Source organism: Zingiber officinale, chromosome 4A (assembly GCF_018446385.1).
Source record: "Zingiber officinale cultivar Zhangliang chromosome 4A, Zo_v1.1, whole genome shotgun sequence".
Taxonomy (NCBI): Eukaryota; Viridiplantae; Streptophyta; class Magnoliopsida; order Zingiberales; family Zingiberaceae; genus Zingiber; species Zingiber officinale.
The window spans coordinates 16,432,981-16,460,916 of NC_055992.1; the positions used below are offsets into that span (position 1 = coordinate 16,432,981).

A 27,936-nucleotide genomic window follows, 5' to 3' on the forward strand; every position below is an offset into this window, starting at 1 on the left:
AACTCTGAAGTGCAGCCTCTTGTTAAAATCGCGTGAAGGGAGCTTCACCGCCATTGGATTACCAGGAATTTAATTCTTGCAGCATGATGTTTTATGATGAGGATTAGCTTCACAACATCTAACGGTTAGAAAGTCCACTTCACGTGATTTCTCATGAAGGGGAGCTGCATGAAGTCTGCGTAGTCTAGATTTCTTCGACAGCCATCAATATTCTGTACCAGTTTTAGTAAATGAATAGATTATGTAGAACGTTAGTCATCTATCTATAACAGGAATAAATAGCTTCTTTCTGCTAGTGCATTAACATGTCAAAGGTCCTTCATTCCTCTCCTGAACCAGTTTGACACCTTCCTCGTCATCCATGGCTTCTAACGTGAGGGAGCATTCTGATGATAGACTTGAGAACACACCATCAACGATACAGAAGGTAAGCTTCTCTTTTTCCTGAACTGTTCAATTTATACATTTATGGTTTTTAGCAAACTGATCTTGTGTTCCACAGGCTGCAGCTGAGTTCATAGGCACATACATCCTAATCTTTATAGGATGTGGATCGGTCTTTGTCAACCTAAGCCTAAGTGACATCGGCTTACTCGGTGTAGCCTTTGCTTGGGGTGTAGTAGTAACAGCCGTGGTCTACACAATTGAGCACATCTCTGGTGCACATTTGAATCCTGCAGTGACCATTGCTACTGCTGTTGTCAGCAAACTTCCCTGGATTATTGTACCATCCAATCCTAAGAGCTAGTGAACTAATTCTCTCTTCTTTTTCACTGAAACTGCACCTGATCTTAGTTTGTATCAATCACCTTCAGGTTCCATTCTACGTGGTGGCTCAGGTGCTTGGATCAACCCTTGCTAGTTTCACACTGAAATGGTTATTTTATGGAGATCCAGCAGAAGTCATGCTTACTCTTCCTTCTGACGGCACAAACAATCTGAAAGCTATTGCATGGGAGATCGCCCTCACATTCATTTTGATGATCGTCATCAGTGGTGCTGCTGCTGATGGCAGATCGGTGTGGCTTCTAGCATTTCCAGCAAGATATAGATCTTTTGGATAGGTTAATCCTTACTGACTCCTAACTTTTGGTTGATAGGTCAAGGAGCTCTCAGGAGTTGCAATAGGAGCCATCGTCTTTGTTAATGCAATTATTGCTGGGTAAATCAGCATGCAATCGCAGTATCATCTTTGTTTGTTTTATTTTCTTGATCTATGTTTAATGGATCATCGTTTTATGCAGCAAGGTGACTGGTCCTTCCATGAACCCGGCAAGAAGCTTAGGACCTGCAATTGCAGCGCAGAAGTTTGATAGGCTATGGCTCTATATAGTTGCGCCGGTGATCGGTGCAGTTGCCGGATCAACTTTGTACAGCTTCCTCGACTTGCCAGAAAATTCTAATAAGAATCAAAAGAGGATCAATTCCAGTATGATTTGTTAAACTCTGTATATTTTCCAGTCGGCTAGAAATAAACATATTATCTTTTATCAATGACCTACTCGGGCTGATCCCAAATAAAAACCCCGGATTGACTATCTACCTGATTTTTTTTTTCTTCCTTTCTCTTCTTATATTCTTCTTTTCTTCGTACAATGGATCTTTTCCTGAAATTCTATGTGACGAAAACTTCGTGCACCGGATTATCTCTTCTTATATTCTTCTTTTCTCCTCTCTCAACTCGTCGGGCCCAGGCTTAAGCCCGGGTAGGGCAATAGCTCCGCCCTTGAATTATTTGCCGATGACGGCATTAAGGTCCAATAATTAATTAGCCATCACGCCATGGCTTTCAATTATCTTACAATGATTAGCATTGAGATTACTCTAATGTCAATTATAATGAATCATTTAGATAATAAATAGGTGGGAAATGTAACGAGTGTCCTATCGCTTGTACATGCTCATGCTCTAATTGTAACATAAATGATGATTGAATTCATCCGGGATATTTCTTATAGTCCATCTTTTGATTACATAAAAAGGAGGTAAATCATGAATTCAGTTTATAGTTGATCGTCAAGTGGTTAGAGGGTATAAGAGATTTTTTTTTCTAAAAGCATATATCTGTTGGGAATTGATCTCTTATTTCATTGTAGTATATTTGTCATCTTTTAGTCAACTGAATACCTCCGTGAGGAGGCCTAGGCATAGGGATGATAATTTTCTTCAAATCCGATTAGAAATTTAATATCTGACCCCATGAAGGAGAGATAGAGACTCAATTAAATAATCAAATATTCGGATATAAGTATTTTCGGGTTCAGGTATGAAGGCGGATGTGATAAAATCCTATTCATACTCTATCCAATAATCGATATCCTATATAATCAATTTTGGGGGAAAAAACTTAATTTGTCTTTTTACCTAGTCGCTAACACGTATCTTATTTTTTTCACGAGAAATTTACATCCGATCGAAGAAGCGCGAGACAAGGAAGAGCAGACTAATACAAGAATTTAATAATTGAATACATATTATTAAAATAATTTAATTTAAAAAAATAAAAAGATAATGATAAATAGTAATAGGATGATGGATAGAATATGAATATATAATCTTTGACATCCAACATGTATAATAATAGAATGAGAGTTAAATACTTCATAAATGAGAGTTAACCAGAAATATCAAATCCAAAAGTTGATATCATAATATGCAGTTTATATATAACCAAAGATTTAAATTTTTTTTTAATGTTTGGGTGATAAACTTAGGTAGGAATAAATAACCTATACAGTCAACGCTTATAAAAGTCATATCACACTTGATATTGATTTAGTGTCAATCCTAATGTCTAAGTATTGTGAAATTACTGTTGATTAAAAAGTTCTAAATCAACAAATTAATAAATTTGCCAAAAGACAATGTCAAAATTAGTCGATCAAACTTGAAGTACTGGTCAACCAAATAGATTATATAAAAGTGTGTTAATAAGCATTCAAGATTGGTTAACAATGTTTTAAAAGTTCTCTATCTTTCTGAAAGTTTAATTTTTTTAATAATTACTATTTAAAATTTGTCAATCAAACAATTTACTTTTGTTAACTAAACTTTATGGATAGCAATCAAAAGAATATTATACAATGGCATGAACTCTTTTATATTCAATGTCAGAGAACCTTCCATCACACTCATGGAGGAAAAAAAATAGTAAGACAAAGAGGATGACTTAGTTCCAACGTCACTCGATTATTATACATTAGCATCCCAAATTAAAAATTGAGAATTGAGAATTGAAAATTAAAAATTAAAATCAAACCATAAAAAAAAACACCTATGAAAAAGATGAGTATAGATTTCTTGGATCACTTTTTTTTGTGGTTCAGGAGATGTGTCACTTGTATTTGCGGTTGAATCGTGACCATAATTCGATCGTAAATTGTTGCGATCTTTTCTTGGGTTCAGTGTCCCCACCAGATTATGGTTTTTGTTCGGAGCGGACGAGCGGAGACCTCCGGTGATAGATAAGTGGCTAGGTTATTGGATGCCGAGCGAGAGTGTCCTCCGGGCAGTCTCCGACCACCCGCTGCGAACAAAAACTATAATCTAGTGGGGACGATGAACTCAGAAAGGGATTGTAACCATTTATGACCGGATCGCGATCATGATCCGATCGTAAATACGAATGGCACATCCCTTGGACCATAAAAAGTGATCCAAGAGATCCTACCTTGAAAAAGATGGCATGAAATGGACAAGTAGGAGAAGAAATCTATCCACAAATGCAATATAAAAACCTTCTACAAGTCATGATCATAAATGCAAAATTGCATCATCAATTGGGAGAGGGAATTTTTTTAAATTTGAATTATGAAACAGAATTTGAGGACATTTGAAACGTTGTCACGCCCGGAGCACGTGACACATCCTGATGGTTCCTGCCACGTGTCCGACAAAGTCACCGATCCAACGTGGATCCACGCAAGGGATTTTATTAGCAGCTAAAAAACAACCAGCGCATGAAGCCGCACAGATTTTGATGACCAGAATGCTTTCTGCCCGTCACGGACAATTGATCTCTCTCATTCAGCACGAAGGATCCATCAGTACACACGTGTCATCTTCTTCAAGCACGTGTCCTTTGCCAAGTATTTCTCCGCCTCCTCTCGAGCTAAGGGCATCCACAGTGAATAGAACCCACTGTGAGCTCCTTCGTTGCCACGTCTGCGCCACAACAAAAGTTAAAAACCTCATACCTCTTTCTACTATCAAAAAACCTCTCAACAACTTCTTCATGAGTCCCACATTTTTCATTATATATATTTCATTATCTCTTCTTCCTATTTACATTTTATATAATCAAATTTTAATAAAATTTAAATTCATAAATTACTAACATAAAATAACTTTCGTAATTAAAAAAATTACATAAATATCACAATACATATATCGCAATTAATAACTTTTTTTTTCACTGATTACAATTTATAGCGTGCCCAGATATATTCAATTAAGTCGACTTGAAGTTGATGATGTAGTTGATTATCATGTAGTTCGTAATTTCTGCGGATGTATACTTGCAATTCTTGAGTGGAGCCTTGAAATATTTGTGATTGAGAATCTTCTTCATCGTCCGACCAATTGACTGCTGCATCTCCCTCATTCTCAATAATCATATTGTGTAAAATAATGCATGTATATATGATGTCTTTCAAATTATCCTTGTACCAAAATCGTCCTGGACCTTTTATCATTGCCCATCGTGATTGGAACACCCCAAATGCCCTCTCGACATCCTTTCTCGCGGCATCCTGTCGTTCCTTAAATTTTTTTTTTTTGGGATCCTAGGGACATGGAAAGCTCTTGACGAAAGTAGCCCATTCTGGATAGATCCCATCGGTCAGATAGTATCCTTTTGTATATTGTGTATTATTAATTGTAAAATTAACCTCGGGTGCATTCCCTTGTAAGACGTCGTTGAATAATGGTGATTCGTTAAGCACATTGATATCATTACGTGACCCTGCAATCCCAAAAAAGACATGTCATATCCACAAGTCCGAAGATGCAACGGCTTCGAGCACAATTGTTGGGACGCCATGATCTCCTCGAGTAAACTGGCCTTTCCAAGCGACGGGGTAATTTTTCCATTGCCAATGCATACAATCAAGACTGCCCAACATGCCAGGGAAACCATGTCTCTGCTCATGCATTTCAAGCAAGTGTTGGATATCAGCAGCATTAGGTCTTCTTAAATATTGGGCCCCGAACACTTCAATTACACATCGACAAAAGTTGAATAAACATTGGATGACAGTTGTTTTAGCAATCCGTAGATACTCATCATAATGATCAGCAGGGACTCCATACGCGCAATTGACGAATAGTCGTTGTGCATTTCTAAAGTGGTGACAAACTTTTTTTTCCCCTTTGCATCGACCTTCCATTGAAAATATTCAGAATGATTTTTCACGGCATCAACTATACGAAGGAATAACTCTTTTTTTCATTCGAAATCGACATCGAAATATGTCATCAGGATATACCGGATCATCAGAAAAGTAATCATTGAAAAGACGAGCATGTCCAACTTCACGATCCCGATTCAAATACCTTCTCCTCTGTGTTCTACCGGAAAAACTTTGAGCTCTTTGACGTACCATTTGTCGTTGCTCAAATAGTTGGAGCATTCTTCGTTCATCTATATCCTCCGCATCTTTTGCCAATTCATTTCTCCAGAATTCATATAGCATAGATCGATCTAGATTTTAAGTCATTTGAAATAAATCAAGATATTTTTGTGGTTGAAAAATATAGAGAGTTGAGGAAAGAAATCGAACGCAAAGATAATAAGGAGATGAATGAAAAATATGAAATCGATGATGTATTTATAAAAAAAAAATAAATTAAAAAAATAAAGTTAACCGTTGAACAACGGCTAAAATAGCCGTTGTTCAACGACATAACATACAAAGACTATTATTCTGCCATTTGTTTTTTATTTTTTATAATTATTAAAAAAATTAATATAAAAAATAAAAATAAAAAGCATGATGAAACGGCTCCGTAACTACGGACCGCTTCGTCGTGTGAAGTGAAAAACCTCCCTCCCACTATGGGAGGGAGGTTTCTCCCTCATGACATGTATGTAGTGGGAGCTCTGAAGGAGCTCCCATTGTGGATGCTCTAATTACACTCCTTACGTTGAACCAGGTGTGATTTGGTTTTATTAATAATTTTTCACTAATTACTAATTAGTATAAATTAAAAAAAAAATTCATGGTAGATAACTTAAAACCTCATTTGAAACAAAAATCTTTGTATATGGTGATAAAAGACGAATACATTCATCCTCAGCGCCTCCGTCAATCGATCCCAGGGTTAATACGGAGGAGGTAAATCACGGATGATTACTAACTTTTTGAATAATGACTAATACATAAGGGAGGTAAAAAAAAATTATATATGCATCATATTTAGAGATTAAATTATAAATACTTAAGTGATAATTTGACGTTCTTCCATTCACCATAGTTCGAGGGTAATAAGACTCTTTGTATTCATGGATTGATACAATTGATATTTACATAGATATTTAATTCAATAGATATTAAAATTATTTTTTAAAAAATATAAAATATTTAATTAGATGTCTGACCTTACTTATATAAAGATTCATCGTGAAAGGATTTGAGATGAATAACTCCAATTATGCTCTTGGTTCTCTTCTTTCTGGTTTCTCTCCCACTTGATAAATTGATCCGATGCTTTGTTTCGCCCCCGATTGAGAATGTCATTTATGAGCTTTATAAGGATAATAATTTTTTTCACGACGTCGAGGTTATATGGAAAAAACAGGGACGAATTTGAAAAGTCTTCTCGGATATGGATTTGATTCAGAATTTTTAAATCTCCGTAATTAGTAATTACAGAGAGGGATAAATACGGAGATAGTTGAGTCTATTTAAATAATAATAATAATAATAATAATAAATTCCATCTCTAAATCATATTAGTATTTATATGGAGTTAAATTCCAAGTGCTTCGTAACTACCAAATCGTGATCTATTTGGAGTTAAATTCGAATGTGTATTAATTTAAAAAATGTCTAAAGGTCACCATCTCCTCCCCCACTTGACTAATTAGCCAATAAAAATGGGATTCAACTTCTCGCCGTCTCTCTCTCTCTCTCCTCCCCATTCGCGTTTCATCTGGCGACATTCTTTAACGTACACCAGCTGCTGGCCGAATTGGGCGGGGGTCTTTGTCTCGAGATCCGGCCATCGCAATCTTGGGGCGTCGGTTGTGGGGTGGCAGGGGATGTATGAGCGCCGCCTTGGGCAGCATCATAGTAGGTCGGTGATCGTGAGCTGTCTGCTGGCGAGCGGCGGCGATAGATGCGCCTCTACATCGATCTAGGTTTTTCGGGAGCGGCGCTGCTTCTGGTCCTCCTCGTCGGGCCCGTTGTTGCGTTCCTAGTGCATCAGAAATGGCGTCTGGCGGAGGCGAGGCAGGCGGAGGTCCGGCGGTTGGCGCTGCTCGCAGCGCAGGAGGCCGCCGTCGCGGAGATGGAAGCCATGGCATCCTACTCGGCCACATCAGCTGCTGGTGTTTATTCTACTTACGTTGCTAAGGAGCCCTCGGCGCTGCCGGAATGTGCTGTGTGCTCTGTTTTCGCCGCGGCGAGATGTTCCCGTTGCAAGATTGTCAGATATTGGTAGGTAGAATTGAGTCCCTTTCCCCTTCTTTCTTTGACGAAATTTAATCATTTTATTCATGCTGTTCTTTGTGGGTTTTGGAATCTTTTTTTACCTATGACCGAGTAAGACTGTAAAGATGCTAATTTGGAGTTTAAGGAAAACCTTGCTCAACGTATCTGTCAGAGTAGAGAGCTTATGCCCTAATTTGCTATCCTGAACGAAACCAACTCTGTTGTCATAGAGGTGTTAGTGGAATAAAGCGTGGCACATTTTTTTGTTGATTAGTAAGGATGAAGACATATTTGTTACTCCTTACAATCTGCACTCCCATTTATCTGATCAGAGGGAGGAGAAATTGTCTCCTTCTCTATTTTTCTGATTTGAATAATGACGTGAAATTAGGTGCTTGGTTTTCATATCTTGAAGCTTATTCTTAAGCTAATTCTTACTTATCAGTGTCATGCACTGGTCTAGGCTCTATTGGTAGAAAATAAAATAGGTCCATCAAGATATGCTGCATCATGTGTCAATGTTATTCATATATCAAATGCCTCTATGACCTCATTTAGCTTTATGTCTGTGTAGCTTATTGACAAGTGTTGAGTTAGTGACTTCAGGATACATATTATACAAGTATTGCTATTTCCTCTCCAAATAATTCTGATTGTTGGTTCTGCCAGTGCCATGCTCATATTTAGCCTTGAAAAATCCTTTATCTTTCTATACTAGCTACTCCTACATTATTAAGGTGAAGCGCTGCTTTCTTCCTTGATCCAGATATTCATTTGTTCTAATGTGAAGAGAGGGAAAACAATTGAGACATGCCAAATTTCAAACTTTGAATATTTTTGGCCCTTTTTTGTGTCTAAAAATCAATGTTTATTAAATTGAAAAGAAATTGTGTGCAATTAATGCAGTTGTTATTTTTTTTATTATTTAGGACAATTTTAGGACTGCTATATTTGTTATTTTTTTTTTCAATTAGATTGTGGCCATAATCTTTTTTATTGGATTAGATCAGCTATATCAGATCTAAACTTATGACGACTAACAACATACAACATTATATTATATATAGAACAACATTAATCCTCCCTGACCTCATTTGGATTTATGGCAGTACAACTATTCTGCTAGCTTTTTTTAATTGTTGAGTAAGCTATGTCAATATATGGTTTACAAATGAGACTCTGCGCTCAGATGTAGTCATGTAGATATACATAACTTTGTCATGCTCGTATCTACTCTTTGCAAATCTTACATCTCTTGAAGCTGGTCCTCTTAGTCAACATGAATCTGTTTCTTCTCCATTGATCCATTTTTTTTTTAAAATTCTGGAATGAAGTGGAACTATGTGGTGTCATGTAGTATAATCATAAAGCAGACTCACATTTCATATGAAGAGGGTAATAATCAACAACTAGTTTCACCTCAACTAGTTTTAAGCTAGTCAAACAATTTTCATTCTATCATTTTAACATATAAGAAAAGATCTATTTCTTAGTGGAGACCCATAAAAACTAATTCTAAAAGCAAGATATCCAGTCGTTTAGACACCTACTTAATTCTTGTTGAGATTGTGATGAATAGAAGCAACTTATAAATTCAAATTCTTTTCAAATGCTCTTGCTAATTCAAGACCTTAGTAATAATGCGCTGGGCAGAATCCATTAATTGAAAAGATCCTTTGTAGACTGAGTCTAGCACAATATCAACAAATGGGAAGCAATGAACATGAGAAATAGTTGCAAATGTGATGTAACTAATTTTTTAGTTGTAGTGTCTTTGCTTGATATTTATATTATGAAACTAATTGCCATAAATTGACTGAATCAACCTTAACAGTTGACTCAACCACTAATCTTGGAACCTGTCTGCAGCAGCGAATGTTGTTCAATTCGAACCTATTATTTTGACTATTTAACCCTTTAGTCAACTGAGATGCCTTCCACTCGGCACCTCTTGATAACCTTCAACACAATGTGTTGATCCATGACTATTTCATTTATATTGCGATTACTTTTGTTGGTGATTGTGTTGACTACGTGTGCCTTCAGTCGACTGAACCACCAAATTTCGAAACCCTATCCATGGGACTAATGCTCATCGAGTCGACTCAAACTTATTGTTGATTGACTATTTAACCCTTTAATTGTCTCAATTGTCTTCCACTCAGCTCCTCTGGATCAACCTTCAACATGGTTGTTTGATCCATGATCGTCCTCTTTGGATTGTGATTGATTTTGTTGGTGGCTAGGTCAGATTACCTATACCTTTAGTCAATTGATCTTAGATAGATTTTCAATTGACTCTTAATAAATTTGGACTCTTTCACTATTGACACGATTTCAATTGTCTATAGTTGACTCATGTCCTCTTCCATGAGTTTATCTTGTAGATCTAAAGTCAAACAATCATTTTCAATCAAATTCAACCATTCAACCATATAAATTGACTCAACAGTCAAGCTACTTCAATTGACTACTTTACCATTTAGTGGATTTAAGGGGAAGGGGGGTGAGTAGCTCGTCGCGCTTGATTGCTTGCTTCTTTTATGATGATATGCAGCGGAATGAACTTGAAACAAATTTATAATGCTAATATCCACCTCAAGAAGAGGTGACTAATCCAAGGATCTACACACGACACGCTCTCCACTAATAAAATACTCCTTCTCGGTCGCAGCCGGAGGCGGAGAAGCTTCGTACAAACCCACACAACAAAAATACATCACACGCAAGAAAAAAATACAAAGATACAAAGAAAAACTCTTTCTTCTTGCTTACTTGTTGCTTGTTGTTGCCTCTTGAACCTTAGAAGTGTAACTACACTTATCTCCAAGAGCCTTCAAGAACTGTGGAAGTGTGGAGAAGCTCGTGAGAATCGGCGCTGAGATCGTCTGCTTGTCGATGGAGAGGAATTCACGAAGAAGACGCTAGCCAACGGCTATAACCTACGCAACAGTCAGATCCCAATCGATTGAATGACTCTCAATCGATGGGGAGGCTTTGAATCGATCGGTCGATCGATTCAAAGCGCCTCTGTGCTCTCTGGAAATAACCTGAATCGATCGACCAATCGATTCAGGCTTTCTCGTGATCGCGCAAGAAATCCAGTCTGGAGGTTCCCAATCGATTGGTTGATGGATTGGGAAAGCTTCTGTGCGCGCGACATAAGCTCCCAATCGATTGACCGATCGATTGGGCCATCTTTCTTCACAGCGCACCTCCAATCGATCAACTGATTGATTGGACTTTGGTTCAATCGATCGGTTGATCAATTGAACCATCTTCGACTTGCCTAAAACTAAGTCCAAGGTCTCCAATTCCAACATCCGATCAACCGTGACCTGTTGGAACATTATGCTTGGCATCCGGTCAACCTTGACCTGCTAAGAGTTCTTTACCAAGTGTCCGGTCAATCCCTTTGACCCACTTGGAATTTTCTCCTCGTGCCAAATGTTCAGTCAACCTTGACCTACTTTGGACTTACTTCCACCAGATGCCCGGTCATCCTTGACCCATTTGGATTTCCACGTACCAAGTATCCGGTCAGCCCTTTGACCTACTTGGACTTTTCAACACCAGATGTTCGGTCAACCTTGCCCCACCTGGATTTCCACGTGACTGGCTTCACTCACTATGTCTTTCCACTAGGTCTTTCCACTGCCCGACTTCATTAACCGGGACTTCTACTTGTCTGGCTTCACTCACCAGGTCTTTCTACTGTCCGACTTCACTCACCGGGACTTCTACCTGCCTGGCTTCACTCACCAGGACTTCTACCTGCCTGGCTTCACTCACCAGGACTTTCACTGTCCGGCTTCACTCACCGGGGCTTCCATCTGCCTAGCTTCACTCACTAGGTCTTTCACCTGGCTTCACTCACCAGGATTTCCAACTGCCCAACCTTTAGTTAGGACTTTCCCAGTCAAGTATACAGTCAATCCTTTGACCTACTTGACTCTTCTTCACATCTAACTGGTCAATTTTGACTAGAGGAGAATTGTATCAATAATCTCCCCAAACGGACGATTGCATCTGCAATCTCCATGTATTGTCAAACATCGAAATCCAAACATCAAGACTCAGTCTTAGTCAACCTGGTCAACCTGACCCAGGGGATATTGCACCAACAAAAACAACTAACCAATTGGCAAAATATGCATATTAGTCGATTGAACTTTCTTGACCTTAAATAAATTCATTAGCTTTGACCTAGAACACTTGTTTACATATTCTCTAGTCGAGTATATGCCTAAGTAGAAAAGTTTCTACCCAAAAGCACTCTCATTCATCTCACATGTCTTTATGCTAATCATGCTCCATCCCTCAAGACCCCCTTGACAAGCCTTAAAGGAGACAAGCATCTCTTCCAACACATAAATGATCTTCAGCATTTGCCGAACCTTTCAGGAGATCCACCTTGTGATCTCAAACTGCCATGAGTTCCTACTTAGGACTTCATGCCAAGCATCCAATCTTCTTGACCTGCTGGGATTTCGACTTGCCAAAGCTTATTCTTCATGATTTATTGCCGGACATTCAGTCGTCATTGATTTGTCAAGACTTCAACTACCAAGAGCTCACTTTCTGAAACTTTTTACTAGACATTTAATTTGTCCTTAGTAGACATTTAATCCTCCTCGACCTGTCAAAATTTCAACTTGCTAAGAGCTCACTTTCCAAGATTTTTTTCCAAACATTTAGTCCTTTCCTTGACCTGTTGGGATTTTACTTATCAGGAGTGTGTTCTTGGATTTTCTCCTACTAAATTGGCCCATCCACACCTTTAGTCGTTATCAAGATTGTGGCATAAGTAAAAATATCATATTAATTTTGTCCAACATATTTTGTATATCTTAAACAATATGCCAATGGATTCATCAATGACATCAAAAGGAGCCCAACTCGAGTATGGTTGTATCTAACAGCCTCCCCTTAAATCAAGCTTCTTAGAGATCGATTGCACACATAATCTCCCCAATTGCACCAACAATTCTTTTGCTTGCTTTGATCCCTTATCTTTATTGCTTTTCTAATTCTTCGAGATAGCTTTAACTGCATAGTTTTGGTGTATACATCACATTGATAAAGAGGAAATTTTTTCATTTTTTAAAAAGAAATCCTTGTTACATGATGTAATAGAAAATGCACCACTAAATACAAAATTATACCATAGATGCATGTGCATAGAAAACTTTATTTTGAGACTTAGTTATGTTAGGGAACAAGAAATTAGTTTTACTTCCTTAATCTAACTGGTATTGCTGACTCAACAATTTTGCATCGGTTGAATTAATTTATGCCTCTTGGGGTCTGAAAAGAGATACTGTTTATGTTGGAGATTGATGTTCAAAACATGAAGATTTGCATTTTTTTTCCTACTTCCTATTAGTTTAAAATGTTGCTTTCTCTTTCAGCAAAAACATAGAGCAATGTAAATTCACATGGTTTATATTTCATCCAATGATCATTGCAGCTCTGGTAAGTGTCAGATTATTCATTGGAGGCGAGGTCACAAGGACGAATGCCGACCTCCACCTGTTAGTGATAAGTATAATAGGGAAGATGAATTGGGTCTTGAAGGAGTTCAATCTGAACAGTCTGGTTTAGCGGAGAAGATGCTAGAACCCAAAGAGGGTACTGGAGAAGTTGAGAGGTTTTCTCAGCGTTCTGCTGCATCTATATCCTCTTATTCTATGGATAATCTTAATGGGGTCCACAATGAAGGTATTAGTTCTAAGGATGTTTCTGTGAAGACAATCATTTCTGATTCATTCTCTGCTCCATCAATAATACCCGCTAATTTGGCATTTTCTCATACCATTAATTCTCCTAATGATGCCTGGTATGATGGCAAATCACTTCCAAATATTGCTGGGGCAGGAGAATCTTCATCTTTTACTAGCGGCCTTGGAAGTGTAGCTGACACTGGCAATGGAGCTACTATAATGTCTTCAACTCCTGAACTTGCTAGGTCAAATTCTTTGGCTAATAACAGTATGTTCTCGGATCATTCAAGGGAGATTCCATCTACATCTAAAGTAGAGGCGGATGATTTGGTTCCTAGTGGCACATCTGACTTAAAAGCGACTTCATCACTTGATCATGCAAGCAATGAAGTATGTGTGAGGGTTGGTAACGGGTTTCCTCCAAGTACATACTCGATATCTGAAAATTATTCTCATGAATCCTCATCATCAGAAGCTATATCTAACTTGGAAAGTAATGGGACTCTAGTTTCAAACAAGAAAATCTCAAGATATGTTGCTAATGGACGAAGCACTGAAGTAAAGCCTATAAATCCCAAAACCACCAGATCCTCTGCAGCTACTTTAGATCACTATTCTACTAATGGAGTTACTCGGTCTTTTTCACTCTATGAATCATCCTCAAATGGCAATGCTCATAGAACATCTTCTAAAGTTTCAAGGCACTACTATTCGGAGTTGGTAAGTAGCTCTTTTAAATTTACATAAAGGTATAGAAAGACATGCATACTTTTAGATTGCTCAAACTTAGTCTTTTAACTTTGCAGATGCTTTTTCCATATGACCTTTTCATCAAATTCTACAACTCTGACAAGGTTAATTTGCAGCCCTGTGGTCTTACTAATTGCGGAAATAGGTATAAACCTAGTGCATACCCACAAATTATAACAATTCCTCTGGCTCTTACTTGCCTTGTTGGTTCCAATTTTTTAAAATTCCTGCAACCTTGTCTTACCATTTCTTATATCATATCCAATCAAATAGGTTTTTGAGTTTTATTGTCAACTATTTGAGTGAATTGCTGTGCAAAATGGACATGCCACTTAGTGCTGATGCCTAGTCATGACACGTGTGTACTGGGGTCGGTTAATTAGTAAATTTAATGGTTGCCACACAAAGTTATGATGTGAGTTTCTTGTAAAAATAAAATAAAAAGCTATTGCTAGTGCTGCTGTAACATGTTAGTCCCACCAATAGTAGCATTCAGCCTTTAGTTATTCATTGGAAAAGTCTAGCATGAGTTATAATTTTGGTACCATATATTATTTTGAACCCTTCTAAATATCTTACCTTTGATAATTTGTTCAATTGGTTGTCTTATCTAACTAGATGGGCTAGCTTGATGAGTTCAATCTATTTTTTGTTGCAATATGCCAAAGAATTATCCGAGATTCATATGTACCTACTAAACAAAGTTAGAGGATTCTTATTAACCCCAAATAGTTGGAGCTAACTTACGAAAGTATAATATTTTGCTGAACCAATAAAATATTATTTAGAAGATTCACCAATCCTAGCCCATATTGTGGGAATTTTAGCTTGTAGTGGTTGATTGTTATGATTGGACTTGTTTCCTTCCATGTTAGTGCAATCATGCCCTAAGTGGTCATGTTCCACTAAGGTAGGTTTATTTGTGTTACTCGTGTGCATGAATTTGGCAGGATGCACACAACTTGTGGAGCTTATGCCTTGACGAGCTTGAGTTGTGTTTGTTGACTAAGCGTGGCCAAGTTGATGTGCCTTGACGAGGTTGAGTTGTGGTTGATAACTTTGCACAATTAAGTTGGTTTGACTGGATGGCTTAGAGATCTGTCACAGATCGACATAGGATGAAGAGCTGTAAGTTGTGTCGACAATTTTGACAAGGTTGAGGATTTGCTAGGTGGTGAACTCCTAGGTAAGGCAAGGTTGCAACAACTTGAGATCATCTTAGTGAGATGTGAGAAATTACAAAAAAAAATGTAATCATGGGTTTTTAGTAGATTTCTACTAAGGCATAAACTCGACAAGAAATAAAGTATTTTAGGGTTAGTCAATAATGCATTGACTAGAGAGTTGAATTAATCAGCTAGGTAGTTGACTCATGATACTCTATTTGCAAATAAAATTATTTTATTTCAAGCTGAGTTGACTAAAAGTGATTCAGTTGATTGGTTTGAGTTTAGTCAATTGATCAGTCGACTGAAGCACTATTTGTATTTTGAAAAATAAGATCGTTCAAAGAGAAGACCTTATCTAGTTGAGTTGACTGATAGTTATTCAATTGATTAGGATAGATTTGAGTTTACTGGAAGATAAAAACTGCTAGATAAGGATCCAATGATCAACGTTTTAATTGATTAGATGAGTTAATTGGAATTAAATAGAGTAAAAGAACAACTCAGTAAAGCTTTTCCAAGCATAGTGACTATAAATAGAGGAGTAAGGGGATCTCAATCAGGAACAACAGAGCCATCATTATCAAGGATCTCCACAACTTTATTTCTTGAGATTTATACCTTTAAACTCTTGATCTTTTAATACAGTTGTTAATTTTTTGCATTTTATCTTTATTGTAAAGAATATTTTTGCACGAGGTTTTTCCACCTCTGATAAGGAGAAAGATAGTTGCTTTCAAATGGATGACTCATCTTAATAGTTCATAGGTCTTGGAGTAGGAACCAAAGAGTTTGAACCATACAAATTCTATTGTGTTAGTGCTTGGATTTTTGTTTCATATATTTATTATTTCTGCTTGTCTTGCAAAGAACATGAAAGAGAAAAGGATTTTTTTCATATTCAGTTCATACGTTCTTCACCTCTGCTAGTTCTATGATCTTCATCGATTCTCACATCAACATCCCATACATATGTCCACATGACGCGACACGGTACCACTGTGAAAAATGTTTCCAACAAACAAATCCATGCATTTCCTTAGACAACTTGAGCAAAGGATGAATAAAGTTGCCCAAAGGGTAATGTAAGGGAGAAATAAGAGTGGAAGTAAAACGAGGAAGAAGAAGAATTAGAAGAGGAGACTTATCTCCTGTGTGTCTCGCCGAAGAAGACAAAGCAGCATCACACAAGAAGACAGAAGGGACTGCCACTGTTTCAGGAGAGGGGTTGCTCACATTGTTGGGAGGGGGCATATATAAATTTTATATATATGCTAATAAGTTTTTAAAAAAATTGTCCTCTTTCTAGTGTCCAAAATTTGTGTCCCTTTTGACTTGTCTTGGATCCATTCTCGTCTTGGATACTTGTGTTTGTATGAGTTTGAGTAATATAAGTTGTTGATCTACTAGTTGCCTAAGATGCTAATTTAATGAGCTCAAACAAGATCATTGATACCGAAGAAGAGTTTTACTTAAATGTTAATAAGAAATTTACTAGAAATATTGGGAGTTATTGCTAGTAATTGTTCTACTCAACTTCCTTCATGTTATCCATCTTTGATGTCTACAAAATAAAGACATGAACCACTTATGCATGTTTCATTTCACAATTCATAGGCTTCTGATTGGTGTGTCATCTAGCTGGATATTTAATGCATAATGGACATTTTAGGACTACTATACGTAAAATGCATTAACTTTCTTTGGTGTATGTATGATCTAGAGCACATGCTTGCTCAATAAACAGATGTTCTTACATTTTTTTTGTTGATGCAGCTGCTATGCTAATGCAGTTCTCCAGTGTTTGGTATTTACTCGGCCATTGACTGCATATCTTCTCGAAGGTTTTCATTCTAGAATATGTATGCTCATACCCTATTTCTATTTTTAATTTTTTTGTTAGGCTTGAAGAATGACCTTTTAAATATATTTTGTACAATTATTGTAGGTTCAAAGCAGGAATGGTGTTTTACATGCGAACTTGAAAACCTTGTGAGGAATGCAAAGGAAGGGAAGTCTCCTTTATCTCCAATTGGAATTCTGTCTCATTTGCAGAACAGTGGAAGTAAGTTTGGTCATGGACAGCAGGAAGATGCCCATGAATTCTTAAGGTGAGTTTAAATGCCATTATGCCCTACAAAGTTGCTGAATACTAATCCTCAGTTACCTGGATTCTCTCATCTGATTGAAGCCAATATGATTAATGTTGAGATAAACACCATGAGCATAGTGTTATGGTATGCACATAAAATCTATCATATGGCTATGTATTTTTCATTTTTTTAGCATAATTGGTTATTATTATCCTAGCGCATGAAAATAGCATTCTCTTGTAAAATTTGGGTCATAAATTCATGATTTGTAATGACTAAATCTAGATGATGAATCATGAATGTTGATATGAACTCTATGAGCCTACATTGTATTTTTTTATTTACTATTTTCATTCTCTTCGATAATACTCTATTTATAAATTTGGATCACTGAGTCATGATTTGGATCTGTTTGCTTGGTTTCTTGTGCTGTGGTTCTTTGGATGCAAAATGTTGGTATTGCTTTGTGAATACTTTTTCTTCTTATTTAAGCTTCATAATTTATGAAAAGAATAAATCATGAAATAAATCTACGATACATTCTAGAGACAGTTCCAATTCTACTCAATTAAGGTTTTATGTTTTGCATGTCTTTCTCATGCTACTTGGCTTAACATCTGACTCTTATGCTGCACCACAAATTAGGGCAATGGTCTTTCCACACATGGGGATGTACAGTGTGAGTTAATGTTTCTCACTTCCATGGTAATTAAAGTCGTGATTTGGTTGTAATGTCGACTCCATGCACTTGTGGGCTTGGACCAAGCCTAGGTCAAGAGAAGGATAAATGAGAAGATTTTAGGATTAAGAACAGAAGGATGTGAGCCTGGAGAAGTTGAAAGCAGAAGCTGGTGAATATAGATGACAAAATGAGGTGGTTTTCCAATACATGTCCTTTTGAATGCCTCCAAGAAGGATTCGGCTCCAAAGTACTTCAACAAATGTAATCATGATCTGACAAGTGTCTTAACTAACACATAGCAAATATAGCAATATATTAATATATGCATTTGTATTCATGAATATATAATATAGTATAATATACACCTTTATTTTTTAACTCATGTCAGAGATTAATATTTGATACTATCAATTTTCAGTAGCATAAAATCACATGTAGTGTTTAAAGTTGCTTAAACACATTGAGCATACATCATAACTAGTTAGAAATCATTGGTAATGAACTTTACAAGAAGCATTTGTATTATATTTTCTACTATATTCTAAGGTATATATCTTAAGATTTCACTGAATTATAGACTTATGGTCTTAAAATCCAATTCAAAGGTTCAAGTATATAAATCCTCATTTGATCATATCTAGGAAACTGAGTCTTGATTGTCCTTCTCCTCCCTATTTGGTCCTGTTAGAATTTAACTTTTTTGTGTTTGGTTTGCTAAACTAAATACGTACGTTGTGGAGTATCCTGTATTACAAAGTACTTCGCAAACTGAATTTCTGCAATTATAAAATATTTGATCTCAAGATGTCCTTTAGCAATTAAACATTTCCTTTTCTTAAATGCTAAGTAGGCATCTATTGAGTGTTCTATGTCAGGTATGCTATTGAAGTCATGCAGTCTATTTGCTTAAAGGAAGCTGTAGCAAAAGCAGATGGATTATTGGCAGAGGAGACAACACTAATACAACAAACTTTTGGTGGCTATCTGCAATCCAAAGTAACTTAGTAGATTAGCTTCATGTGATAATTAACAGTTGTATTTGAAATTCTAATCTTGTTATTAAAACTGGATATGGTTAATGGTGGATGATAAATATGCAGTTACGATGTGCTAGATGCAAGGGCAAGTCTGAACATTGTGAACGGATGATGGATCTTACTGTTGAGATAGGTGGCGATATTTCAACTCTTGATGAAGCACTACTTCGTTTTACATCATCAGAAACTTTGGATGGGGAAAACAAATATAAGTGTGACAGGTTGATTTTTTTCATGGTTTATAAATGATTGTGCTGAACATGACCGTTCTCTATGGTCAATCTATTAATTTTTGTTGGATGAAATGTTTCTATACATTTTAAACAGTCTTCTTTGGATGGTTCATTCCTTTTACTTTTAAGAAAAATTCAATTATTACTTGATTCCTAATGTGCATGATGATTCTGGCTGACAGATGCAACTCCTATGAGCGAGCAAAAAAGAAATTGACAATATTGGAGGCTCCTAATGTCCTCACCATTGTGTTGAAAAGATTTCAGGTAATGAATCATAAAATCATTTTTCTGTTTGACATTCAGGATTTGGTTCAGCAAGAGTTTTGTTTTCTTGTGTTTTGTAACTCTCTGGTGGTATTGTTACAGTCTGATAATTTTTGCAAGATCAACAAAGCTATCCAGTTTCCTGAATATCTCGATTTAGCACGTTATATGAGTGGCGATGACAAATCCCCTGTTTATCGGCTTTATGCGATAATTGTTCACTTGAATGTCACTAACACTTCCTCTTCTGGTCACTACATCTGCTATGTGAAGGATAGACAAGGCATGTGGTATGAGATTGATGATAGCAAGGTATATTCTATTAATTCCTAATCTGCTTGCTTTGCTTTTTGACAAAATTGACTGTGGCATTTAATAGAGGTGTAGACTTTTGTTAGAGTTATCTGAATTCCGTATCAACTCTTTCAATTTGATTTGGTATTGGAATAATTCCATTTAATATGCCTTGTTAGTCAATATAAGATGATGAGTATGCCTGTTAGATAATTGAAAAGTAAATTCTTGAAATTGTCCATAGCATATGATTTCTGACCTGTAAAATGTGTCGGTTTTTTCTTCATAAAATGGTGGTATATATATCTACATAACCAATGTCCTGGTTTCATTCATCTCAACGTTTTATTGGTACAGGTAAAGCCTGTGGACATCGAGAAGGTTTTGTCAAAAGGTGCATATATGCTTCTTTATTCCAGGTGAGTAAAATTGACTGAAGCTGCATTTTCATTTTCAAGTTTTCGGAATTCTGAGTTAAATATGTCTTTCTAACTAGGTGTTTGCCTCGTGCTCCAAGTTCTGTGAGGAAAGCGAGGGCTCATGAGTTTGTACAACAAGCAAGGAAGATCACAAGGGACAGTAAAGGAAAGCCTGGTGGCTCATTAGTTTCTGACTATGGGGAATACTTATATCCATATCGATCAGATCTCTATGGTCACCAGAATGATTCTGCCAGTGACAATTCTTCACTCTTCGATGAAAGCTCCACTTGCAGTACAGTGAGCACAAAGGAGTCGACGACCACAGAAGACTTGTGGGAGCACATGTCTGGTGAATCAGACTGTGTCAGCCCCAGTAGCCCCATGAGAATCTCTGAGAATTATGATGGATTTACTCGCTCTCGGCATTCCTCCAAAGCAGATGTCACGATGCCAGTTACAGATCCTGGACAAAATACTAGTTCCTCAGGAAGGAAATTGATCAGATGGTGGTAGAGCGGGGGTCGATTTTGTATTCTGACGATAGTGAACATAGTAGGAATTTTAGTGAACATTGTAGGATTGTAGAGATTGACGACAATAGGCAACATGAGGGGAATACTGATGTATTATGGAGAAGATCTGCACAGGAGCCAACTCCCCAAACATTTGTTTGATCCGTTTGGGTTGTAGAGAAATGTATACAGGTCTAATTTCGGCCATTGCAAATTAAGTGGAAGGAAAAGAAGAGCCTAGGATTTTAATTTACTTTTGATTTTCTTATAACCTTTGTTTTCATGTATATTACAGTAAAATGGTGATTTCCTCACCTCACCCTAATTCTTCCGAGACTGTCTGATATGATTTGGAAAGGAGATAAATGACCTTTTACATGGGAGCCAAATGATTTTCATTCATGATTTATTATATGATGATAAAAAGATGAATATGCTCGTCCTCAGTATCTCTATTAATTCATCTCAGGATCAATACGGAGAAAGTAAATTACAGACGACTATTAATCTTTGGAATAATGACTAACACATAATGAAGATATTTACCTCGGTTATGTCATATTCATGATGTATTATAGAAACATGACATGGAAGTACTCTTTTCCATTCATGCTTGTACTAAATTCTTTGTTATTTGATATGGCTTGGATCCACAAGTAAAGGGACCGGAATAGATAATAGTCAAAAGTTTAAAGTAGAACAAAGATTGAGGAACTTGCCCGGTGGAAGTTCCCCATCTTGCTCAGCTCTCCGTTTAGTTAGATAGTTACAAGGTTCTCCTCCCCATTTCATCTCGATCGGGCTTTTTGCTTAGTCAGATATTTATGTGACTTTGCTCTGCATTTCATCTCAACCGGATAATGTCGATCGGATATGTTCTCAGGAGCCCTATGTCCAGCCTGTCAATTACTTACAAGGCTCAACTCCCTCTCCCTTAAAATACTATCATAACTCATTCACTCCTCATAAGAGACTAGTTCCTGTTCGTGACACATCTTCTTACTAGTAACCCAATAAATCTCTCAAGCCTATGAGTTTATTTTACTATTAATACACTACATGAATTTATTTTAAAAAATCAGAAGAAGATTATATCTTTGTACGTATACATAATACTCACTCGTACCTATGACTGTAGAATACTGTATATAGAAATTATATGAGGTTTATAAAAAAGTTCCTCTCCGTTAACACAAGTATGCAAATTCATTGCCTCTCTTCCTTTACGCCACTCTTGTTTCCGGATCTTGGAACCCCTGCTTACTGACGGTTTTTCTCCTCGGCATATTAGTGCTCACAGCGTCAAACACCTCACCGGCTCTCCACTTCCTGACGGTATCACTGCCATTTCCCATTCAGTTCATTCTTCTGCTCCAGCCTCATCTCTCTTCTCCTCCTTCCCTCAACTGAACACCCCTCTACGTGCTCAATTATATTGGTCTCCACCTCTTAAACCTCAGAGACCTCTACAATTCCCTCGCGGCATGAAGGACGACAGACCACCCTTTCAGCAGCGTTATCTCCATCAACAACAACGACAGAGTAGTTTCTGCCGTGAAGTAGCCAGTAACCAGAGCAGCGGCGTGGCGAAGAGGCCGAATCCCGACGTGGAGTCCAAGGAGAAGGCAGGAGATGAGTCGAACATCGAGGTGGCCAAGCGGCCGCGTGGACGGCCGCCAGGGTCCAAGAACAAGCCCAAGCCGTCCGTCGTCATCGAGCGCGAGGCCGAGCCCGCCGCCGCCATGCGACTGCACGTGCTCGAGATCCCCTCCGGCCACGACGTCGCCGACTCGCTAGCCGCTTTCTGCCGCCGCCGCAACCTCGGCCTCTGCGTTCTCTCCGGCACCGGCGCCGTCTCCGACGTCGCTCTGCGCCAGCCCCACGGAGGCATGGCGGCCGAGGGGGCGGCCACGATCACTTTCCGCGGCCGCTTCGAGATCCTCTCCGTCTCGGCCACCTTCCTCCCGCAGGCGATGGCTGTTCTGTCTCCTGCCGCCCGGGGTGCAAGCATCTCGATCTGTCTCGCGGGACCGAGGGGGCAGGTGGTGGGCGGAACGGCGACCGGGCCTATGGTGGCCGCAGAGACGGTGGCGTTGGTGGTGGCAGCATTCGCAAACCCGACCTTCCACCATCTCCCCGCCGAAGACGGCGAGTCAGTCTCTGCTCCCTTCTCCAGCGGCGGTGGAAGCCAAATGCAGGAGCACGACCAGCACGCGTACGCCCAGCGGCGCCGCCAAGGGCCAGCGGCTGAGTTGACCGGCTTGTTTATGTACAGAAACCACGTGCCATCGGACGCGATTTGGCCACCCATCCCACCACAACCTCCCCCATTCTACATGTCTAATTAATTACTCCTCGCCCTTTTCCTACTTTTCCTGCACCTCGAAGAGTTCAAGACTTCCATTTGTTATTTAATTAGAGTTGATTGGATTGTCATGGTCACAGCATCGTTGTTGAGGAAGAATATAAACAAGCCACAGCATTGTTGATCGGACGCCCCATTTAATAATCTCTCTCTATTTGAGAAATGCATGCGCAATGGATGTAGACCAAGTAAAATGGCGTCGGGCAGCGACTGGGGAGGCGTAAGACCATCTTTGGCACCTTTTCCGTGGATATTTTAGGAGAAAAGGAATGGAGTGCTATGGAGATCTAGCAAAACATGCATGAATGAATGGTTAGGGTGTGCTCGTCAGACTTCAGGTGGGGCTTAGCAGAGCGATACAGTAGGCGCAGCGATACGCATGCGATCTGTTCCTTGATGGATCACTTTTCTCTTTCTCTCTCTAACCGGATCTTCTTCCTATCTACTGACATCAGTACCCTCTCTGAGTACTAGTTCTGCAGGGGTGTGCACTTTTTGACTCGAGAAGGAATTGGCTTCACTGCGAGGAAGAAAAGTGAAAGACGAGCATTGGCTGCTTCGGAGTAACAGAATCTGCTTTTCCTGGAGAAATCGGAGGGTTGCGCTTTTTAGCTGAACGTAACCAGGTCGAGGAAAGTAAAGGCAGTGAAGTGAGATCACACGAACACGGCACCTTTTTCAGCTCCCGTTCCTTCTCCACCTTCTTTCTTACTTTACCAATTGCAAAAGGCGAAACCCTCGCCCTTAGGGCCCCCGCCGCACCATGCCCAGGGTCATCACGAGGGAGGTAAATCACGATAGCTCGGTGGCAAGTACGCAGTGGGCCGAGACTTTTTGCACAGAGATAGGGAATAAATCCCCGTTGCCCTGCGGACTCGAACCCATGTTCTCAATGGCAAACTTCCACGCCTTTACCAGCCGAGATAACCCCGTGGGGCTCTTTCTTACTTTACTTACTTTACCAAGCATGGCCAGTGAGATGCAGAGGAAGCCTCTCAGGCAAGCAAACAATCAGGCAGGCAAAGCTGTGTGTGACAGAGGGCACAGACACATGCAGGCCTGGCTTTGCTTCCAAGATCATCTCTGGCTCAGACAGATTCAGAATAGACTTCTCTTTGCAGGAGGGCTACCGTGGTTGTTGGATCCCACCTCACATGCATGCCGGCATTCAATTGTGACAGCGGGCCTGACCTTAGCTTCCCAGGGATCATGTGATGCTCCCGAGCAGAGCAGTGTCGCGCCGGCCCAAGGCGACGTGTGGGTGCCATTGCAAACACTCATTCTCCAGGCCTTTAAAACGAGGAGCATCTCGTCCTAATTTGTTTCTCCACTTGTATATACGCTAATGCCCAAGGCTCCTGCAGCTCGAATTTGATTAGATTTTGTTAACAAAAAGAACATAATAGGAGGTCTCATAATAATTTTCACATTTCATTAATAAAATATTAACTTAAGCAATGATTGAATCAATTATATTTAATGTGGCGGAATTCTATAATCTCCGCGTGTCTTGTGTGGCTAAAAGTCACGTTCATGGTCAAACTCAAGATGGATCAAATATGACTTAGACGGAATTCGACTCAACTGGATAAGATTTGGCTCCCAACACGGATACCCTTTATGACTCTGTCTTAATCATTAGATTCGACATCTTATCTCGGTCTTCGATCTGGCATCCTGTTTCAGCCTCAGATACTATCTCGCTTATCTCGGTCTCAAATTCCGGCATTCTATCATGGCTCCATATCTCAACATCTTGTTTCGGCCTCAGATCTCGACATCATTTCTCGACCTCAGTGGCCAACATCCTCCATGCCTCGGCCACACATTCCATCATCTACTTTGTCTTAGCCTCAGTTGTCGACTTCATCTATTCTCAAACTCACTCAACATCGACGTTATTTCTTACTCATCCTTGGAGCGGACCCACACGAATGTTAGCAATTTCGAGTCGCAAAAATCGTTTTTTGCATTACGGATACCTCGAAACTAGCCACGGATCCGTGCGAAGATATATAAATAAAATTCATGTACATGTTTGTCTACAGTAGATCTACCTTAGATCTACATGAAAAGATTTTTACCCTTGTAGCGAAGCCCTTCGTTTATCCCACTTGTCCAAAAGGTTGTCGAATCTCGTAGAGTGTCAAGTGTACACTCCTCTATACGTATCCACACGGACAAAAGGTGGAGAACCACTTAGAGTGTGCTAGCACCCTTGAGAGGTCTCGGTAATGGAGGAGAGGGAGAGAAGAAGAAGAGAGGAAGAAGATGATGCCTTGAATTCACACCCCTTGAATTCACTTAATGTGGCTGACCACTCTTGAGAGGTTTTAAACTTCCATGTAATACCAAGAGTCATGGCTCTTGGTCTTCCTCATGAGGTGGCACACAATGATGTAGCCTTGATGATGTGGAACATCATCATTGGCCAGCCAGCCCATGCCAAGTCACAATGAAATGACATTTGGTTAAGTCAAACTTGACCCTTCATCTTTCCTCTCAAGTCAAGTCAAACTTGACCTCTTATCTTCCATGGTTGATCAAATCTAACCTTTGATTCAAGTCAATTTAATTTAATGAATCTCTATTCATTGAATTAAATTGACTTAATGAATCATAGTCTAAATTAGACTCATTCAACACATGAATCAAATTGAGTCCAACTCAATTAGTATAATTTGGATTACTCATAATCCAATTTGGTTCATCACATGAACCTAATCCTCTTGGTCCATCATATGAACCTAATCTCCATCTAATTGCCCTTTATGTGTGACTCTATAAGTTCTTGTAACGTTGACAATGCTCCTAAACCCATTTAGAAATATAAGTAATGAGCGGTATCTAGCAACACATCATTACTACCCAAGTTACAAGAATGTTGAGATCCAACATCACCATTGTGGCTACTAATTGTGACCCTCACAATATGTGACAATGTCCTTCTATTCTCGACATCTAGATTGATCAATTGAGGCATAGACCGTATCGTCCTCTAATCAATTTATGTCTTGAACTCCAAGTAGACTCACTCTAATCAAATGAGCTCAATATCTCATATTGACTCATTTGGGCATGACCATGCACTTAGTGGTCTCACTCTATCAAGAATCATGATGTCACTCCCGTCATATAGAAGGGATAGATCTCATCTACATCACTTACATCCCTCCGCATAATTTGTTATATACCCAGTAGTCACCTTTATAGTCCACCCATTTACGGGTGACGTTTGATGAGGCCAAAGTATGCAACTCCTTATGTAAGGAACCATAGTGACTTCAGGTCTAAGGACTGATAGTCATACTAATAGTCACATGAGAAAATATATGATACTCATATAACGATCCATGATACTTTCTCATGGCGGGTCATTCAGTATATATTCTCCAATGCATACCCATGTGTCAACTTGATATCTAATATCCATGACTTATGAGACCAAGTCATCCAGTTGACCTACATGCTAATCTCAACGCATTAACATTGTCCCTGAATGTTAATACCTGACTAGGAATAATTTAGAGTAGTGTTCTCTATATCATCTCATCATCAATTCAACCAATCGATTGATATAGATATGAACCTTCTACTAAAGGATGTTATTATACTTAGTTATTTGACACTAATACAAGTAAGTATTGCTGGAACCCCAAGGTTGTTTTGGTGTGATCAATAAGTTAAATTAGGTCCTGTGTGTTTTTAACCTAGTGTCTAAGTGTGCAGGAGCTTAGGAGCACAGGTAGTCGAGCGGAAGACGCATCCAGCGAGAAGGACGGCACACAATGCATCCGATGGACGAGGCGCTGCGAAAGAGTACACCGGCGGATGAGAAGGAAGCGCGCGGTGGTTTCGAGGGATGAAAGCCGGAGCGGAAGATTGCTCGGGGAGCAAGAGACGCAGCTAGCGAGAAGGACGACATGCGGTGCGTCCGAGGGACGAAGACTGCGGATGAGTACGTCGGTGGATGAGAAGGAAATACGCGGCGATTCCGAGGGACGAGAAGCCGGAGGGAAGTCCGCTCGAGAAGACCGGAAGTTGGGTTCAGGTGAGGCCTTTTCCGGATGGTAGAGATCACCCAAGCGAGCGGATCCGGAGGAGAAGAACCGGACCGAGGCGGGACTAAACCAGAGAAGAGATCCCGGATGAAAAAGTCAACACCTATTGACTTTGGGCTCCGGGGCGCTCGGAACCCTTCCGGGCGCCCGAACCTTAATTTTGACCAGGATCACGATTTACGCGATCTGAACGTTAGGGGATAAAGTTTTATCCTCCCAGGGCGCTAGGAACCCTTCCAGGCGCCCCGACCAAGGCTATAAATATAGCCTTGGTCCAGAAGCTTTCCATCAATTCAGAACAATTCATTGTAACAACACTTGTACGCTCTCTCTAGTTTAGCTTCTCTAGTTGTGCACTTCACTGCTATAAAAAGGCTTCTCCGCAGAAGGAGATAATAGTACGACATCTTCCTTGGATTAACAACCTCCCCGGTTGTAACCAAGTCAACTCTGTGTGAGCATTTTACTTTCTGTTTTCTGTTTACTTTATTTGATGCAAGTATTCTATTGAAAGTTCGAGAAGAGTTTTTTGTTTTATTTTACAGGGCTATTCAACCCCCCTTCTTGCTGGCCCAACGGTCCTACAAGTGGTATCAGAGACGAGACGCTTCAGGAGGACTAACCGCCGAATGAAGCAACGAGATGGCCGGATCTAACATCCACCCGCCAAAATTTGAGG

General features: G+C 39.2%; 3 protein-coding genes and 1 pseudogene across 3 annotated transcripts; 3 read left to right on the forward strand and 1 right to left on the reverse strand.

Annotated features, from left to right (window-relative positions):
* The first annotated feature begins 361 nt into the window (after nucleotides 1–361).
* On the forward strand, nucleotides 362–1,443 carry LOC121972269 (nodulin-26-like). Its single transcript, XM_042523957.1, has 5 exons — nucleotides 362–427; nucleotides 503–724; nucleotides 816–1,019; nucleotides 1,101–1,162; nucleotides 1,245–1,443. The coding sequence occupies exons 1-5, from the start codon at nucleotides 362–364 to the stop codon at nucleotides 1,441–1,443; spliced, it is 753 nt and encodes a 250-aa protein (XP_042379891.1).
* A 2,975-nt stretch (nucleotides 1,444–4,418) lies between these two features.
* On the reverse strand, nucleotides 4,419–5,693 carry LOC121972270 (annotated as a pseudogene).
* A 1,435-nt stretch (nucleotides 5,694–7,128) lies between these two features.
* Nucleotides 7,129–21,084, forward strand: LOC121969633 (ubiquitin carboxyl-terminal hydrolase 17-like). Its single transcript, XM_042519829.1, has 11 exons — nucleotides 7,129–7,658; nucleotides 13,123–14,095; nucleotides 14,182–14,270; nucleotides 17,068–17,153; nucleotides 17,240–17,402; nucleotides 18,942–19,062; nucleotides 19,167–19,324; nucleotides 19,519–19,603; nucleotides 19,706–19,915; nucleotides 20,255–20,316; nucleotides 20,394–21,084. The coding sequence occupies exons 1-11, from the start codon at nucleotides 7,339–7,341 to the stop codon at nucleotides 20,830–20,832; spliced, it is 2,706 nt and encodes a 901-aa protein (XP_042375763.1). The 5' UTR covers nucleotides 7,129–7,338; the 3' UTR covers nucleotides 20,833–21,084.
* Nucleotides 21,085–22,016: 932 nt separating this feature from the next.
* LOC121973173 (AT-hook motif nuclear-localized protein 28-like) lies at nucleotides 22,017–23,581 on the forward strand. The gene has a single exon (XM_042524748.1). It carries the CDS (start codon nucleotides 22,316–22,318, stop codon nucleotides 23,177–23,179), a length of 864 nt encoding a protein of 287 aa, XP_042380682.1. The 5' UTR covers nucleotides 22,017–22,315; the 3' UTR covers nucleotides 23,180–23,581.
* Nucleotides 23,582–27,936: the final 4,355 nt, after the last annotated feature.

Coding starts and splice junctions, on each gene's coding strand:
- LOC121969633 (XM_042519829.1), top strand. CDS start 7,339: ATGCGCCTCTACATCGATCTAGGTTTTTCGGGAGCGGCGCTGCTTCTG. Junction 7,659..13,122: donor TGCAAGATTGTCAGATATTG/GTAGGTAGAATT, acceptor TGATCATTGCAG/CTCTGGTAAGTGTCAGATTA. Junction 17,154..17,239: donor AGGTTTTCATTCTAGAATAT/GTATGCTCATAC, acceptor CAATTATTGTAG/GTTCAAAGCAGGAATGGTGT.
- LOC121972269 (XM_042523957.1), top strand. CDS start 362: ATGGCTTCTAACGTGAGGGAGCATTCTGATGATAGACTTGAGAACACA. Junction 428..502: donor CACCATCAACGATACAGAAG/GTAAGCTTCTCT, acceptor TGTGTTCCACAG/GCTGCAGCTGAGTTCATAGG. Junction 1,020..1,100: donor CTGCTGCTGATGGCAGATCG/GTGTGGCTTCTA, acceptor TTTGGTTGATAG/GTCAAGGAGCTCTCAGGAGT.
- LOC121973173 (XM_042524748.1), top strand. CDS start 22,316: ATGAAGGACGACAGACCACCCTTTCAGCAGCGTTATCTCCATCAACAA.